At 41.3% G+C, this 17,933-nt stretch overlaps 1 protein-coding gene across 3 annotated transcripts in view; it reads left to right on the top strand.

Moving 5' to 3' along the window:
- Positions 1-17,933, top strand: part of BST1 (bone marrow stromal cell antigen 1) — a 156,891-nt gene that overhangs the window by 111,403 nt on the left and 27,555 nt on the right. For all 3 annotated transcript variants that reach the window (XM_073647267.1, XM_073647258.1, XM_073647277.1), the window contains exons 9-10: positions 10,023-10,152; positions 13,155-13,290. In XM_073647267.1, coding sequence (XP_073503368.1) covers positions 10,023-10,152; positions 13,155-13,290 — 266 coding nt within the window. The remainder of the gene's footprint in view (positions 1-10,022; positions 10,153-13,154; positions 13,291-17,933) is intronic.

The following is a 17,933-nucleotide window of genomic DNA, read 5'->3' as shown; positions in this document are numbered from 1 at the left end:
GCCACCGTGGGGACCGCGTCACTGATGGCACGCCTCACATCAGAGTGGGGTCACGTGATGCCTGTGAGCGGCCCACGATAGCGCCGCTCACAGGCAATACACATGACGAAAGATATTTACAAAAATACTTATGGCCACATGCTGAATACATTGGGCCAGTTCAAAAAAGTACTGAACAACTTCTTTAACTTGTACAGATACATAAATGGTATGGTCAAAAGCTGTTTCATGTGAAACTCTCTCAAAAGAAATGGGGCCCTCCCACCATTTAGACAAAGAAAAGTTAAATCTACAGAGAAGACAAGGCTTCTTTTAAATTAGACCCATTTGGGTATGTTCACACTAGGCGTTTTTTCAGAATTTTTTTTAATGCAAATATTCAGCTGCGTTTTACAGTACCAATAAAGTCTATAAGATTACAGAAACCTCATGCACACACCTTGGTTTTTGTGTCATCAGTATTTTCTGCTTTGCATGTTCTTTTGCACAATAGAGCATGTCACTTCTTTCAGCGTTTTTTCAACTTTTTTCACCCATTGAAAGTAATGGGTGGTGAAAAAAAAAGCTGAAAAAACGCCTAGTGTGAACAAAGCCATCAGGTTTTGCTGTGTTTTTAGTGAATAAAAAGAAAATACAGCATTATTTGGAAGTACATTGAGGTGAAGGGTGCATTGCTGGAAAAGGGAAAAAAAAACTCTTTAAATCTCTTAATCTGCGAGTCTGAACGAGCTGAGTGTGACCTGAGTGTAAGTGCGAACGAAAGTAAGTGTGTGACTTGTTTTTCAGTGACTTGGATTCAGGGAGTTTGGAAGGGAGGACTTTGGACTGAGTTGCTGTCTGTATTTCATTAATTCTTTGATTTTTTTTTTACTTAACATTCTGTCTATTGCAATCCCCATTAGGAAATGAGCTCCATTATTGACAATGCTATCCAGTGTACATCTTGCCACATGTATGCAATCCTTGAACAGCCGGTCGGGGTTGCTTACTGCTGCGCGAGATGTGTGCACGTTGTGCGTTTGGAAGCCCAGATACTGGATCTAAATGAGCAGCTGGCAACACTGAGATCCATTGACAACATGGAAAGGAGTCTGCTGCTCACTGAGCAGCAGTTCACTGGGGTAGATGTGGGGGAGGGTGGTAGTCGGGAGCTGCAGGACAGTGAGGCCGTTAGTTGGGTGACAGTTAGAAGGGGGGGTAGAGGGAAGAGTGCCAGGGAGGCTAGTCCTGATCTGGCACATCCCAATAAGTTTGCAAAGTTGGCAGATGAGGGGAGTGACGGTACAGGGGTAGCACTGCTGTAGCAAGGCATGTCCCCTGAAAGCCGGAGGAGTGTCAGCTCCAGTAAAGAGGGAAATAGGAGAGCAGGGCAGGCTAGGCAGGTGCTGGTAGTGGGGGACTCAATTATTAGGGGAACAGATAGGGCAATCTGTCACAAAGACAGGGATCGTCGAACAGTGTGCTGCCTACCTGGCGCTCAAGTCTGGCACATCGCTGATCGGGTTGACAGATTACTGGGAGGGGCTGGTGAGGACCCAGCGGTCAAGGTGCACATTGGCACAAATGACAAAGTTAGAGGTAGGTGGAAGGTCCTTAAAGATGATTTCAGGGAATTAGGCTGCAAGCTGAAAGCAAGGACCTCCAAGGTGGTATTCTCTGAAATACTATCGGTACCACGTGCCACGCCAGAGAGGCAACTGGAGATTAGGGAGATAAATAAGTGGCTCAAGAACTGGTGTAGGAAGGAGGGATTTGGGTTCCTGGAAAACTGGGCCGACTTCTCAGTTGGCTACAGACTCTACGCTAGGGACCGGCTGCACCTTAATGGGGAGGGTGCAGCTGTGCTGGGGGAGAAAATGGCTAGAAGGTTGGAGGAGTGTTTAAACTAGGGATTGGGGGGAGGGTATTCATTTCATAGGTGGGGAAGATAGTGCAGATAGTGACCTGGGCACAAATAAAGAAATTGGGGGTGGGGTTAGAACAGTCAATAAAGTAAGAAGGAATAGAGGTACAGAGAGATTCATAAAATGCATGTACACTAATGCCAGAAGCCTCACCAACAAAATGGAGGAATTAGAATTAATTTTGTTGGAAAATAATTATGACATGGTAGGGATATCTGAGACGTGGCTGGACGAGAGCCATGACTGGGCAGTTAATTTACAGGGCTATAGTCTGTTCAGAAATGACCATACAAACAAGCGAGGGGGGGGGGGTGTTTATATGTAAAATCATCCTTAAAACCTGTCTTGCGGGAGGATATATGTGAATCTAATGAAAATGTAGAGTCCCTGTGGGTGGAGATAAGGGGAGGGGGAAAAAATAATAAATTACTGATAGGGGTTTGTTATAAATCTCCAAAAATAATGGAAGTAGCGGAGAATATCCTCATAAAGCAAATAGATGAAGCAGCGACTCAAGGAGAAGTCATTATTATGGGAGACTTCAACTACCCTGAAATAAATTGGGGGACAGAAACATGTAGTTCAAGCAAAGGTAATAGGTTTTTGACCACTATGAGAGACAATTACCTTTCACAACTGGTTCAGGACCCAACAAGAAGGGGGGCACTGCTAGACCTAATATTAACCAATAGGCCAGACCACATATCAAACATACGAGTTGGGGGTCACTTGGGTAATAGTGATCACAAAATAATAAGTTTTCATGTAACCTTTAATAAGATGTGTAGTAGAGGGGTTACAAGGACACTAAACTTCAGGAAGGCTAATTTCCAACGGTTGAGTGCAATAAACTGGGACGATATCCTGAGACATAAAGCTACACAAAGCAAATGGGAGACATTTATTAACATCCTGAATAGTACCTGTGCACAGTATATACCCTTTGGGAATAAACATGCTAGAAATAGGAGGAAACCACTATGGCTAAATAGAGCTGTAAGGGGCGCAATAAGTGACAAAAAGAAAGCATTTAGAGAACTAAAGCAAGTAGGTAGTGATGAGGCATTAAATAAATATAGAAAATTAAATAAATTATGTATAAAACAAATCAAGGCAGCAAAGATTGAGGCAGAGAGAATCATTGCCAGAGAAAGTAAAAATAACCCCAAAATATTCTTTAACTACATAAATGGTAAAAAACTAAAAAATGATAGTGTTGGCCCCCTTAAAAATAGTCTGGGTGAAATGGTGGATGAGGATGAGGAAAAAGCCAATATGCTAAGTGATTTTTTTTCAACCGTATTTACACAAGAAAATCGCATGACAGAAACCATGGGGAGAAAACCAGGGGAGGAGTCCAGAGGAGATAATTTGCCTATTCCCACTGCATTTTGGGGTAAGTGAAGAGTCTCCGCGAGCTCAAACAACACTGGATTTTGGCTGTTGGAGCTGAAAAGAGGACATCGGTAAACCAGGGGAGGAGTCCTGAGGAGATAATTTGCATATTCCCACTGCATTTTGGGGTAAGTGAAGAGTCTCCGCGAGCTCAAACAACACTGGATTTTGGCTGTTGGAGCTGAAAAGAGGACATCGGTAAACTGCGCGCCAGCATTTTGAAGCTTTTTTTTGAAGCTTTTTTCACTGTTTTCAGAACATTAACAGTAAGAACATGGAAGAGTCCAGGAGCCATTTGGTGAGCTGCATATCCTGCTACATGTTCACAGTCTTGCCAGTGGAAAAGCCAAACTTCACATGCCAGAAATGCAAGCTTGTGTCCCTGTTGGAGGAAAAGTTGCGAAATCTAGAAGAGAGGTTAACTACCTTGAAAATCATTAAGGAAGGTGAAGAGTTCTTAGACAGAGCAGAATTATCTCTTCATGATTCAGAAAGAGAAGAAATTCGAACTGCACCTGACGAAACAGAGGAATGGAAGCATGTGACCCAGAGAAGCAGGAGGATCGAGAGGCAGTCAGCACGCATACTGCTCAGGAACCAGTACCAGGCTCTCACGCAGGAGAACCATGAAGAAATACAGCAAGATAAGACTTTGCCAGCAATGAATAACCTTGTAAGCCCTCAGAATCCTCCTGGATGGAGAAAGAAGAATGTTGTGAAGAAAAAACGGAGAGTGGTGGTCATGGGGGATTCCCTGTTAAGAGGAACAGAGGCCGCTATCTGCAGACCAGACATAACCTCAAGAGAAATGTGCTGTCTTCCAGGAGCAAAAATTAAAGATGTGTCTGACAGGATATCAAGACTCTTCAGACCTACAGATCACTACCCATTCCTGCTAATACATGTGGGGACAAATGACACCGCAAGAAAGGACCTGGAAACCATCTGCAGTGACTTTGAAGACTTAGGCAAGAAAGTGAAAGAATTGGGAGCGCAGGTGGTCTTCTCATCCATCCTCCCAGTGGATGGCCATGGAACAATGAGGTGGAATAAGATTCTACAGGTGAACAACTGGCTAAGTCGATGGTGCCGTCAACAAGGATTTGGATTTCTGGATCACGGAATGAATTACCTATACGATGGACTACTTGCTAGAGATGGGGTGCACCTTACGAAGACTGGAAAACATGTATTTGGAAGTCGCCTTGCTACACTCATCAGGAGAGCTTTAAACTAGAACAATGTGGGAAGAGAAGCAAAAGGCCAGAAAAAGCCATACAGCTGACAAATACTATTGAGATCTCTGCTACTGGAAGTGGAAAGGAAGAACAAAGACAAAACAATTTAAATAATAAAAATATGGGAGAAAGAGAAACCAATCACAAACTAAAATGTTTTTATACAAATGCACAAAGCATGGGCAACAAACAAGGAGAATTGGAACTACTAATGCAGGAAAAGAAATATGATGTCATTGGAATCACTGAAACTTGGTGGGACGATACACATGATTGGAATAAAAGGCTAAAAGGATACAACTTATTTGCAAGAAACAGACTTGATAAACGAGGAGGAGGTGTCGCATTGTATGTTAGAAAAGCGTATATCTGCACAGAGATTGAAGCTTCAGAGACTGGGAGTTCTGTGGAAACTGTTTGGGTAAGAATACAAGGAGAGAACAACGGAAAGGACACCATTGTAGGCATTTACTACAGGCCACCTGGGCAAGCTGAAGATATGGATGAACTCTTTATGTATCAAATGACCAAGTTCTCCAAAAAATATGACGTAGTGGTCATGGGAGATTTCAACTATCCAGACATTTGTTGGGAATCTCTCTCAAGTAAAACTAACAGGTCAAGCAAATTCTTATCCTCTCTTGCTGACAACTTTATCTTCCAAAAGGTAGGGGAGAAAACAAGGGGATCTGCTACTTTGGATCTAATCCTTATAAACAGGGAGGAAATGGTTGAGGAGGTAAAGGTGGCTGGGACCCTAGGAGGCAGTGATCATGCTATTATAGAATTTTGGATAACTAGAGGAGGAAGACATGTGAAGACTCAAACTTCAAGGTTAGATTTTAGAAAGGCAGATTTTAAGAGACTCAGAAAGAGAATAGGAGGGATCCAATGGCTGGATGTCCTTAAGGACAAAAATGTCCAGGAAGGATGGGAAATTTTTAAAAATGAGATTCTCAAAGCACAATCGTTAACAATCCCGAAAAGTAAGAAGAATGGGAAGCATTTAAGGAAACCAGGATGGATGAACACAGAACTTAAACACATGCTAAAAAGAAAGAAAGAAATGTTTATTAAATGGAAAGAGGGAGGCATATCTAAAGAAGATTATAATGCAGTCTGCAGATCCTGCAGGGCACGTATCAGGTTAGCTAAAGCTGACAATGAATTAAGGCTTGCAAGAGATGTCAAAAGCAATAAAAAAGGATTTTGGTGGTATGTCAAAAGTAAAAGAAAAGTCAAAGATGCTATAGGATTTTTACAGGATGAAAATGGAGAAATGGTAAGAGAGGATGTTGAGAAGGCCAAACTTTTTAATTCCTATTTTGCATCTGTTTTCTCTCAGAAAGAAAATGTAACATCAACTGATCTTCACTGTCCTTTTAAAGGAATAGAGGAATCCAAGTTATCTGTAAACAGAAAGATTGTGAGGGAATATTTAGCTAACATAAATGAGTTCAAGTCTCCAGGTCCAGATGAATTACACCCCAGAGTACTAAAGGAGATTGTAGAAGAAATTTTAGAACCACTCTCCATAATCTTTGAAAATTCTTGGAGAGCAGGAGAAGTCCCAGAAGACTGGAGAAGAGCAAATGTTGTTCCTATCTTCAAAAAGGGGAAGAAGGTGGACCCAGGGAACTATAGGCCAGTGAGTCTGACTTCTATACCAGGAAAGATATTTGAACAAATTATTAAACAACATGTATGTAAGTACATGGATAAGAATGAAGTGATTAACCAGAGTCAGCATGGGTTTGTAACTAACAAGTCATGTCAGCCTAACTTAATTTCCTTCTATGACAGAATCACTGACTGGGTGGATCAGGGAAATGCTGTAGATATAGTATATCTTGACTTCAGCAAAGCATTTGACAAAGTATCTCACACCATCCTTATTGAAAAAATGACCAAGTATGGAATGGACAAGGCAACTGTTAGGTGGGTTCATAACTGGCTTAGTGATCGGACTAAAAGGGTGGTTGTAAATGGCTTCACATCCAGCTGGATGAATGTCTCAAGTGGGGTACCACAGGGCTCCGTCCTGGGACCTGTATTGTTCAACATCTTTATCAATGATTTAGATGAAGGAATTGAGGGTAAACTGATTAAATTTGCTGATGACACAAAGCTAGGAGGGATAGCTAATACTAGAGAAGAGAGAGAGAGGATTCAAAAAGACCTAAATAAACTGGAGCAGTGGGCAGCAACCAACAGAATGGTTTTTAACAGGGAAAAATGCAAAGTACTACATCTGGGCAATAAAAATGAAAAAAGCATATACAGAATGGGAGGAATAGAGCTAAGCAACAGTACATGTGAAAAAGACTTAGGTATACTAATAGATCATAGACTGAACATGAGTCAACAGTGTGATGCAGCAGCAAAAAAGGCAAATACAATTCTGGGATGTATTAACAGAAGCATACAGTCTAGATCACGTGAAGTCATTATCGGTCTTTACTCCTCTTTGGTCAGACCTCATCTGGAATACTGTGTACAGTTTTGGGCACCACATTTTAAAAAAGACATAGACAAACTGGAGCAAGTTCAGAGAAGAGCGACCAGAATGGTGACTGGTCTGCAAACCATGTCCTATGAGGAACGGTTGCAGGATTTGGGAATGTTTAGCTTGCAAAAAAGAAGACTGAGAGGAGACTTAATAGCTGTCTACAAATATGTCAAGGGCTGTCACATTGTAGAAGGATCATCTTTATTCTCATTTGCACAAGGAAAGACTAGAAGCAATGGGATGAAACTGAATGGGAGGAGACACAGATTAGATATTAGAAAAAACTTTTTGACAGTTAGGGTGATTAATGAGTGGAACAGGCTGCCACGAGAGGTGGTGAGTTCCCATTCAATGGACGTCTTCAAACAGAGGCTGGACAGACATCTGTCTGAGATGATTTAGTGAATCCTGCTTTGAGCAGGGGGTTGGACCAGATGACCCAGGAGGTCCCTTCCAACTCTACCATTCTATGATTCTATTCTATGATTCTATGATTCTATGATTAGTGATAACAAAAATTCTCCATTAAATGTCACTTGCTTAACCCAGCAGGAAGGACGGCGGCATCTAAAAATCACTAAAGTTGACAAATCCCCGGGCCCGGATGGGATACACCCGCGAGTACTGCAGGAATTAAGTAACGTCATAGATAGACCATTAATTTTAATCTTTAAAGATTCCATAATAACAGGGTCTGTACCACAGGAATGGCGTATAGCAAATGTGGTGCCAATATTCAAAAAGGGGACAATAACTGAACTTAGAAATTATAGGCCGGTAAGCTTAACCTCTACTGTGGGTAAAATCCTGGAGGGTTTCCTAAGAGATACTATGATAGAGTATCTGAAAAAGAATAACCTCATGACCCAATATCAACATGGGTTTACGAGGGACCGTTCCTGTCAAACTAATCTGATCAGTTTTTATGAGGAGGCAAGTTCGGGACTGGACCAAGGAAATGCAGTGGATGCTGTGTATATGGACTTTTCAAAAGCTTTTGATACGGTTCCACACAAAAGGTTGATACATAAAATGAGAACATTGGGGATAGGGGAAAATATATGTATGTGGGTTAAGAACTGGCTCAGTGATAGGAAACAAAGGGTGGTTATTAATGGAAAACACTCAGACTGGGTCTCAGTTAACAGTGGGGTACCACAGAGGTCAGTATTGGGCCCACTTCTTTTTAATATATTTATTAATGACCTTGTAGGGGGCATACAGAGTAATATTTCAATATTTGCAGATGACACTAAACTCTGCAGGGTAATCAATACAGAGGAGGACAATTTTATATTACAGGAGGATCTATGTAAACCAGAAGCTTGGGCTGATAAATGGCAAATGAGCTTTAATGGGGATAAATGTAAGGTAATGCACTTGGGCAGAGGAAATAAAATGTATAATTATATGCTTAATTGTAAAACACTGGGCAAAACTGTAACTGAAAAAGACCTGGGTGTATTGGTGGACGACAAGCTCGCGTTTAGTGGCCAGTGTCAGGCAGCTGCAGCAAAGGCAAATAAAATAATGGGATGCATTAAAAGAGGCATAGATGCTCACGAGGAGAACATAATTTTACCTCTATACAAGTCACTAGTGCGACCACACTTAGAATACTGTGTACAGTTCTGGTCTCCGGTGTATAAGAAAGACATAGCTGAACTAGAGCGGGTGCAGAGAAGAGCGACCAAGGTTATTAGAGGACTGGGGGGTCTGCAAAACCAAGACAGGTTATCACACTTGGGGTTATTTACTGTGGAAAAAAGAAGGCTTAGGGGTGATCTTATTACTATGTACAAGTATATGAGGGGACAGTACAAAGACCTTTCTACTGATCTTTTTACTCTGAGGCCAAAGACGGGGACAAGGGGGCATCTTCTACATCTGGAGGAAAGAAGGTTTAATCATAATCACAGACGGGGATTCTTTACTGTAAGAGCAGTGAGACTATGGAACTCTCTGCCGCAGGATGTTGTAATGAGTGATTCACTGTTAAAATTTAAGAAGGGCATGGATGCCTTTCTTGAAAAGTATAATATTACAGGTTATAAATACTAAATTACTTGATAGGGCGTTAATCCAGGGAACTAGTCTGATTGTCGTATGGAGTCGGGAAGGAATTTTTTTCCCCAATGTGGAGCTTAGTGTTTGCCACATGGTTTTTTTTTTGCCTTCCTCTGGATCAGCATGTTAGGCTATGGGTTGAACTAGATGGACTTAGTCTTCCTTCAACCTTAAAAACTATGTTACTATGTTATTATGTGAAACATTTATTTTTGTGATTTTCCCAAGTTTGCCATCTTGTCTAGTACAGTTTAATTAAATTAGTGATGCGTGCAGAATAAACATTGGCTTACCATGTACTTTAATCTCACACCTTGGTCAGCCAATGTTTACTTTTTGCACATCACTAATTTAATTAAACTGTACTAATCCAAACTGTGGCTGACAAAGGTGTGAAATTGAACAATGCCTGAGCAACTCAATGGCAGATCAAAGTGTGAAAGTAAGTAAATGCACTGCCATTGGTGACCTGTGTTCATGCTTCTGTGGTGGAAGCAAAGCTGAACTTTGGGATCTTGAAAAATCCACCAAAACCTGTGTTTTTGCTGCAGCTTCTTTCCTACCAAGAGATCAGGTTTTGCTGCAGAAAAAATAATACTGAAAAAACGCCTAGTGTAAACATACTCTAAATCTGTGTATCAGTCTGCCTCAGGATCTGGTTATAGCGGGAACCATCGATTTGTTTCAAAAAAGGCCTAGATGCTTTCTTTGAAGAAAATAACAAATACATTTTTGACATGTATCAAATACTTGTTATGAATATTCAGATTGTGTTGTTACGCTGGCCTGCCTCAAGTAGGATAAAAAACAGTGTTAGATTTAAATCTAGTGTCTAGGAACCCCTTTTTGGGGGCCACACATAAATAAACACTGACCCGCTTACATGTTGCCTTATTTTTTCTCATAAAGGGATAAGAACTGCTCGGGAATATGGCAAGAACTAGTTGATGCAGTACAAAGAAAAGATCCATGTAAGATCACTGAAGAAGATTACAAGCATCTAGCACTTGTGGCTGCACAGACAATACCATGTAATAAGGTAAAGAAATGTAACTTCCTATTAAAGCTCTGCTGTAAAATTGTTCTATTAAAGGAAATCAGCATTCAGAGAACTGCTAGATCTGCAGAAGAGAAAACAGTGATTGTACAGCAAGCAGCCCAGTAAGTGACACATTGCTGGAATCAGGATATCTGCCCCTACATCATGTTGCTGTCAGATTACATAGAAAACATTTGCTGACAGATTCTCTTTAAAGAGGTATTGTCAATATGAGAGATTTATGAATGTTTTTCTCAATATCTGACATGAAACCAGAATAAACCTTTCCCGTTTTATGTCAATTAGGATTACCATAATTTTTAATATTTGATTAATGCCAGAATAATGAGAGAGCGAGAATTTTTTAAGGCATGTTTATTACTTACTGCAAAGTCAAAAGTTTACATACATTTCATTAGTATTTGGTACCATTGCCCTTAAACTGAATGACTTGGGTCAAACGTTTGGGATATCCTTCCACAAGCTTCTCACAATAGTTGGCCGGAATTTGGGCCTATTCCTCCTGACAAAACTGGTGTAACTGATCCAGGTTTGTAGGTCGCCTTGCTCGCACCTGCCTTTTCAGCTTTGCCCAGAAATTTTCAATAGGATTGAGATCAGGGCTTTTTGATGGCCACTCCAAAACATTGACTTTGCTATCCTTAAGCCACTTTGTTACCATTTTGGCAGTATGCTTCAGGTCATTGTCGATTTGGAAGACCCATTTCCGCCCAAGCTTTAACTTCCTGGCTGATGTATTGAGATGCTGCTTCAGTATTACCACATAATCTTCTTATCTCATGATGCCATCTATTTTGTGAAGTGCACCAGTCCCTCCTGCAGCAAAACAACCATACAACATGATGCTGCCACCCCCATGTTTCACAGTTGGGATGGTGTTCTTAGGCCTCCAAGCTTCTCCCTTTTTCCTCCAAACATAACTATGCCCAAAAAGTTACATTTTAGTTTCATCAGACCACAGGACATGTCTCCAAAAATTAAGGCCTTTGTTCCTGTGTGCATTTGCCAACATTAATCTGGCTTTTTTATGTTTATTTTTTTCTTAGTATCTGATCTAATGATGGGTGCATGTACCTATAGTCAGACTGCCATGATCTAGCATATGATTAAGAACCAGGGAGTTCAAAGATGCGAAATGCGTAATAACTCTTATGGACTTCTCACCTAATTAATTTTAATATGGAATATACACTGATGAAGATGTTTTTAACAATTTTGGAATAAACTATGATTTTATCTATTCATGTGTGCTGCAGCCCCGATCACCTTGGAACCTACTGTACAATATTCATACAATAAAAATATACAGAAGTCGATTACTGCACAGCTGAACCACCAAATGTACAATATTATTCAAAAATAGATTAAGGACATTATCCGGTATAAACTACAGTCATACACTGACTTACGGGTTTAATTTGTTCTGTAACTGAGCTCTTAACTCAATTTGCTGTTTTATCAAATTCCATTTCCCCATTAAAATTAATTGAAATGCTATTAATCCGTTCCAGCCCCACAAAAAACACACAAATTTTTTTTTGTTAGGTGTTTTAAATAAGAAAAATGAACTTATTAATAACAAACACAGTAATGTACAGTATGAAAAACTATTAAACGTGTAAAACTATTGCACTGTACTTTTTTAATTTTAAATTTCTTTCTTTTTTTTTTTTTTTTAATAACTTCACTTAATCATCTTCACATATAAATATAGCAAATATTGAACCGTAAACACTCCAAAGAGTCAGAGAGGGCACATAATAGTGCAGTATACTGTACCTTGCTGCACATGTGAAATAGCGTACAGTACAGCCACAGAAAAAATAACAGAAGCATAAAGCAAAAAATAAGCATTATCCTATGTATAGCTCCATGTCAAATGCATGCAGCAGGCTTTGATAAAATAGAGTTCATCCCAGGTAAATGAGTCACAAGAACAGGTCAAAAGTGCTACAGCAAGGACTCAGATCTCAGTTCGCATCATAAAACAATAAATCAACAAAGCGATGGCTTGTATTGGCTTGTATCTCGGAAAATTTGTAAGTAGATGCACTCGTTAGTCAAGGTATCACTGTATTAGTTCCCCAAGGACTTGCAGACATAAAAAATAATAAACTGAGCTGTTCCTCACCCTCTCCAGGTCCAGTAATGCCTCTCGGTGCTGCCCCGGTCTTTGCTGACGGCCTTTGGCTGTGTCGTCATGACTATAGTGCATGATGTGACCTCTTCTACACTGGGCTCAACTGTGATGTTGATTTAGATGGCACGTGCTACTGAGCTCAGTGGTTGACTGCAGCGGTCACATGCACTGTAGTCATGGAGTTACCACTGCAGTCTGTCAACAAGAGCGGCATCTACAGATTCGGGAAGGAGCAGTAAGGTTAATTTACCATGATGAGTTTTTGGTAAGTTTTTGACACTGCATATTTTCAATGCGCAAAAACTGCAGCGTCTTACAGTTTCAGCAAAGTGTGTGGGATTTATAGAAATCTCCTGCTCATGTAAACTGACCTGCGGTACGTGAGTTTTATGTGCAGATTTTCCCCATAAAAGTGCATTAGATGCAAAAAATCCGCAGGTAAGAAATGAATGTGTTTTTTAGTTAGTTTCTTCTGAAGAAAAACATTAAAAATGCATGTAATCTACACATGACTGTATTAAGAAAGTTTTGACAAAGCCAAATACCAGGAAGTATCAAAATCAAAGCAGCTTTATTTAAAACATGACATAGCAAAAAGAGACAAAGAACGCAGCGTCAAACACATGATAAAAACTTATGTAAAAAAATGCAAAGAAAAAATGCAAGTAACCTAATTTACTTAACAGGTGCATAAATGCTGCAGAAAATCTGCATCAAGAAAAACTCACCAAACACTCATTGTGGGAATGTAGCCCAACGGCTCAGTTCATTTTTTTTTTATTATGCCACTTACTCATAAGTAACCATGATGACTTTAAGTAAATGTTTTGTATCTTTGCAGACTCTTCTGTGGAGCAGAACCAATGAACTTGTCCACCGTTACACAAAAGCCACAGAGAATTTCATCACACTAGAAGACACTCTCCTGGGCTTCATGTTCAATGGTCTTATGTGGTGTGGGAAAACCTTTAGACCAGGTAATTACCTATCGATAATCTAGGGCGATAAATAATGTCGCCTCTGAGCTATATACATAAGGCAACAGCCTTTTAACATGTAAAGTAATAATCGTTAAAAGGTCTCAAATGAATAGTAAATCATACAAATATAACAATAGTTTATAAAGTTTCACAGTGACAAATCAGATCCTGTACTTGGCATCCAGATACTCCTAGTGTGCAGAGGTGGAGTCTGTTAAGGGCTCACCTGGTGAGGTGGATTATCTAAGTTGTAGGTCAGGGTGAGCAGCATGGGACAAAGGTGAGGATGCAGTGGAGCAGGATGGAAGATGGGCAAGCAGAGCTGGAAGCATTAGATGCAACGGAGCCAGAAGTGCAGATAGCACATGAACAGAAAAGTTGTGTAGGCAACTGATATCTTGATGCATGAGTGTATTTAAACACAGGAATAGCAGGGATGTACTGGCAAATTTGCATCTTACTTGCAAAAGTGCAGTTAAATAAAGGAATAGCAGAGATGTATAGGCAAACTGGTAACTTGCTTGGAGAGATTCTGTTACTCACAAGAATAGCAGAGATGTATAGGCAAAATGGTAACTTGCTTGAAGAGATGTAGTGGCTCACAGGAATAGCAGAGAAGTATAGGCAAAATGGTAACTTGCTTGGAGAGATGTAGTTACTCACAGGAATAGCAGAGAAGTATAGGCAAACTGGTAACTTTCTTGCGGAGATGTAATTACTCACAGGAATAACAGAGTAGCAAATGTGGACAGCATCACGATAGCAGAGATGAGTTTGTTAACAAAACTTAACACAGCAGAGGTAAGAGTGAAATAACACCAGGAATATCTGGACTGGGCTTGGAAGAAGTATCCGGTTGCTAGATTTCAGACAGGAGTAGTTGGTAACTTAATTAGACACCTGGCTGAAGCAGAAAGGAAGATGAGACTAACTCCAGGAAAACCATGTGGCCCTTAAACTTCTAGAATGATATTAGTGGTGCTAGGTCAGGCTACCATCGTAACCCGGCAAGGACTATCACAGAGAGAGCTGGCTATAAAAGAAGAAAGTAAGAACCATCATTATAGACCAGAACAGGTAACAGTACCCCCCTTAATGGACTCTCCCAAAAGAGTCTGCAACACAACAAAGAGGATGCTTGGCATTAAATTTCTTAAGTAAAATTGGAGCATTAATGTCATTTTTAGAAATCCAGCAACTGTATGCTTTCTAGACTATGAGCTAAAAAGATTTCCATGAACCCTCTTATAGTCTAGAATTTGGATAATCTCATACTCCAGATCAGGATCAGTGCCAGAAGCAGGAGCTCAATTAGCAGTAGAAGAGAATTTGTTCAGGACCAGAGGATGTAATAAGGAGATATATCTTTAACTTGGAAAGCAGTTTCAAACTGAAAGTGACTGGATTGATTTGCTCAATAATTTGGTATGGATCAATTTAGGATGGATATTTATGAGTCAGTATTTCCAACGAGGCCTTGGATGTTTTTGATAGCAAGAAAAACTTTTTCTCCAGGAGAGATGTTGGGAACAGGTCAACATTGATTATTAGCACTTTTTCTCGCTTTAGCTGAGACTCCTACCACCTCAGTGCAGATATAATGAATGTCCGGAGACAAGCTGTTCAAGGCATGAAATTGACACTCTGCTGCATTTGGCAGAGGACAAGGTACCCGACGATAGACTGTGACAAGGGTAGATTTTCCAAAAGATTAAGAAGCGTAATTGTTGTGGTTAAATTCAGCCCAAGTGTTACACATCTGTCCTGGGCTCTCTCTTGTGCTCCACATCAGGCTTCACAGGTTTCCCAGCGTGTGACATCTCACTAGGCCTATCTTAGGCCCACCAAGACACACACGTGTCTTCGTATTAAGACTTTTAGTACTGTTGTTTGACTGTGCACCACTACCTGCTTTCATGTGTTCGGCCTGTCTGCGGTCTCCAGTACTTCAAGTCCTTGCACCATACCTGCTTTCCTGTGTCCTGTCTGCCTACAGCCTCCAGTGCTTCACACCTTTGCTCCATACATGCCTTTCTGCTGCTGGATTAACACCCGGGAACCATGTTCCCATCTGGACCTGGTCTTGGAGGATCCACCTAACAAGGTGAGCCCCTTAATACCAAAGCCAGTTATCTTGATGGAAATTGCAGAAAATTCAAGGTTTTGCTTCACAGACGGATTAGTCTGCTCAGTTTGCCCAATACTTTGAGGGTAATGGGCAGTGGGGAAGTTAATGGAAATGTGAGATGCTTTGGTATGCCCACCATAACCTGGAAACAACATTTTACTTCATGATCAGAAACTATAGAAGCTGGAAGACTGTGGAACTGAATAATTTCTTTGAGGAATACTTGTGTCAGTTATGGGGCAAATGAAAGTCCATGTAAAGGAACAAAACAGGACCTCTTGGAAAAATGGTCCACCATGACCCAGATGTTTGTAAACTATTTTGCCTCTGAAAGATGTGTAACAAAGTTCAAGGATATTTCAGACTAAGGTTATTGTGGAATAGTTAGAGGCTGAAAAGTAACAAGAAGTGCTTGACGTGAAGATTTGAATTGTGCACACCGTGGACAACATGCCATGAACTTTTTGAGACCTTGATATCATATAGGCCAAAAATAGAAACGGGGAAGGATGTCTGAAGATTGTTTACTTCGTAGGCGGCTACAAAGAAGGGAAGATTGGGTCCAGGTTGAAACCTTCTGTCGAAATGCTTTAGAGATGAGGGAATGTCCTTTAGGTGGAAAATTAATAGATGGAGAAATAGAAGCAAGAATATGTTCAGGTTCAATTTTATGCGAGGGTGCATATTCATAAGCATCATGTAGAACAAAAGACCTGAAAAGGGTATCATTCCGGCATATTTTAACAGCAGCTGGACTGTTGGACTGTTGATGGTTAAACCAAACCGCAAGAAGAACAGTGACCATCGAGCTTGATGGTGATTCAGCCAATGGGCTGATTGACGATACTCCAGATTTTTATAGTCTGTATAGATGGTCACTGGAAACTTAACTTCTTCTAGTATATGTATATTAACATGGACCAAACAGTCTTTTTCTGGGATAGTGGCGGTATGACATCATGGGAACATTTAAATTCCCTCTAAAGGTATAGGCCAGATAGTTTCCCAACTAAAGATCAGCAGGTAGAGGGTAGACAGAAAAGGTATCCATTTCAAGTGTTTCTTTTCTCCTATAGTGCTTAATATCGACTTCCGATCTACTGCCTATAATCTCGGTTTATAAAATTTGAAGATTTTTTTATGGTACCTGCTCATTGTGAATGTTTTACAGATCTCATTAAATCTGTCAGTAACGCTCTCATCCTCCATTACAACTATCCTTACATTAAGATTATTGTATGACTAATTGTTACTTTGGGTTGATTACTTCTGTATAACAACATATTCTAAATTCTATGATTTACCTACTTATTGTAACATCCCTGGCGGCGTGCTGGCATGGCTTACCATCTCCCACCATGCAAGACCGCCATCTTACCTATCAGTCCAGGCTGCACACTTTGCTCCAGTGCCTGCTGTGTGCAGGTCTCTTGTCTGATTGCTTAGGGCGGCGGCGCGGTTACTGTCTGATTCTTGTAGTTACTGTGTGCGCACTCCTAATGGGTCCCCAACCTATTGTTGTGAGTCACTGGATACTTAAACCCCCTCCACCCAGTAGGTGGTGCCTGAGCAACACTTTCTTTCAGTGTGCTCTGCTTGTCTACCGCACTTGCGGGTTTTGCTCTGCTCTGCTTGTCTACCGCACTTGCGGGTTTTGCTCTGCTCTGCTTGTCTACCGCACCTGTGGGTTTTGCTCTGCTCTGCTTGTCTACCGCATCTGCGGGTTTTGCTCTGCTCTGCTTGTCTACCGCACCTGCGGGTTTTGCTCTGCTCTGCTTGTCTACTGCACCTGCGAGTTTTGCTCTGCTCTGCTTGTCTACTGCACCTGTGGGTTTTGCTCTGCTCTGCTTGTCTACTGCACCTTCGGGTTTTGCTCTGCTTTGCTTGTCTACCGCACCTGCGGATTTTTCTCTGCTCTGCTCGTTTACCGCATCTGCGGGTTTTGCTCTGCTCTGCTTGTCTGCCGCATCTGCGGCTCTGTTCCTGTATCCCAGTCTGTACTGTTCCCTATCCTGCCTGTGTTCCTACCTGGCAGTACCCACCTGTCTGCATACCAGCTATGCCTGCCAGTACCCACCTGTCTGCAAACCAGCCGTGCCTGCCAGTACCCACCTGTCTGCATACCAGCCGTGCCTGCCAGTACCCACCTGTCTGCATACCAGCCGTGCCTGCCAGTACCCACCTGTCTGCATACCAGCCGTGCCTGCCAGTACCCACCTGTCAGTATGTCAGCCTAACCTGCCTGTTCTTGCATTCGCCAGGGTGGGTCAACAGCTGTGACCGGTGTCTGACCTGGAGTAGCACCTGGTCCCTCTGCTCGGTTTCTCCCTGGTTCACAGAGTTGACTGAGCTGCCGTGCGACCTTGGTCAGATCAAGTTGATACTTAGTCACGCCCCTCCAGGCACTCGGTTCATGGTCCAGTGGGATCACTAACCACGCTCACGCCAGTCAGTCCGGGCGTGTGCGTAACACTTATCATACATTTTTACTGTGATATCAAGGGTAGGCAGA

Source organism: Phyllobates terribilis, unplaced genomic scaffold (assembly GCF_046119375.1).
Source record: "Phyllobates terribilis strain yellow unplaced genomic scaffold, ASM4611937v1 Scaffold_1__5_contigs__length_1240528914, whole genome shotgun sequence".
NCBI classification, from domain to species: domain Eukaryota; kingdom Metazoa; phylum Chordata; class Amphibia; order Anura; family Dendrobatidae; genus Phyllobates; species Phyllobates terribilis.
This window is presented reverse-complemented; position numbering and strand designations above follow the sequence as displayed.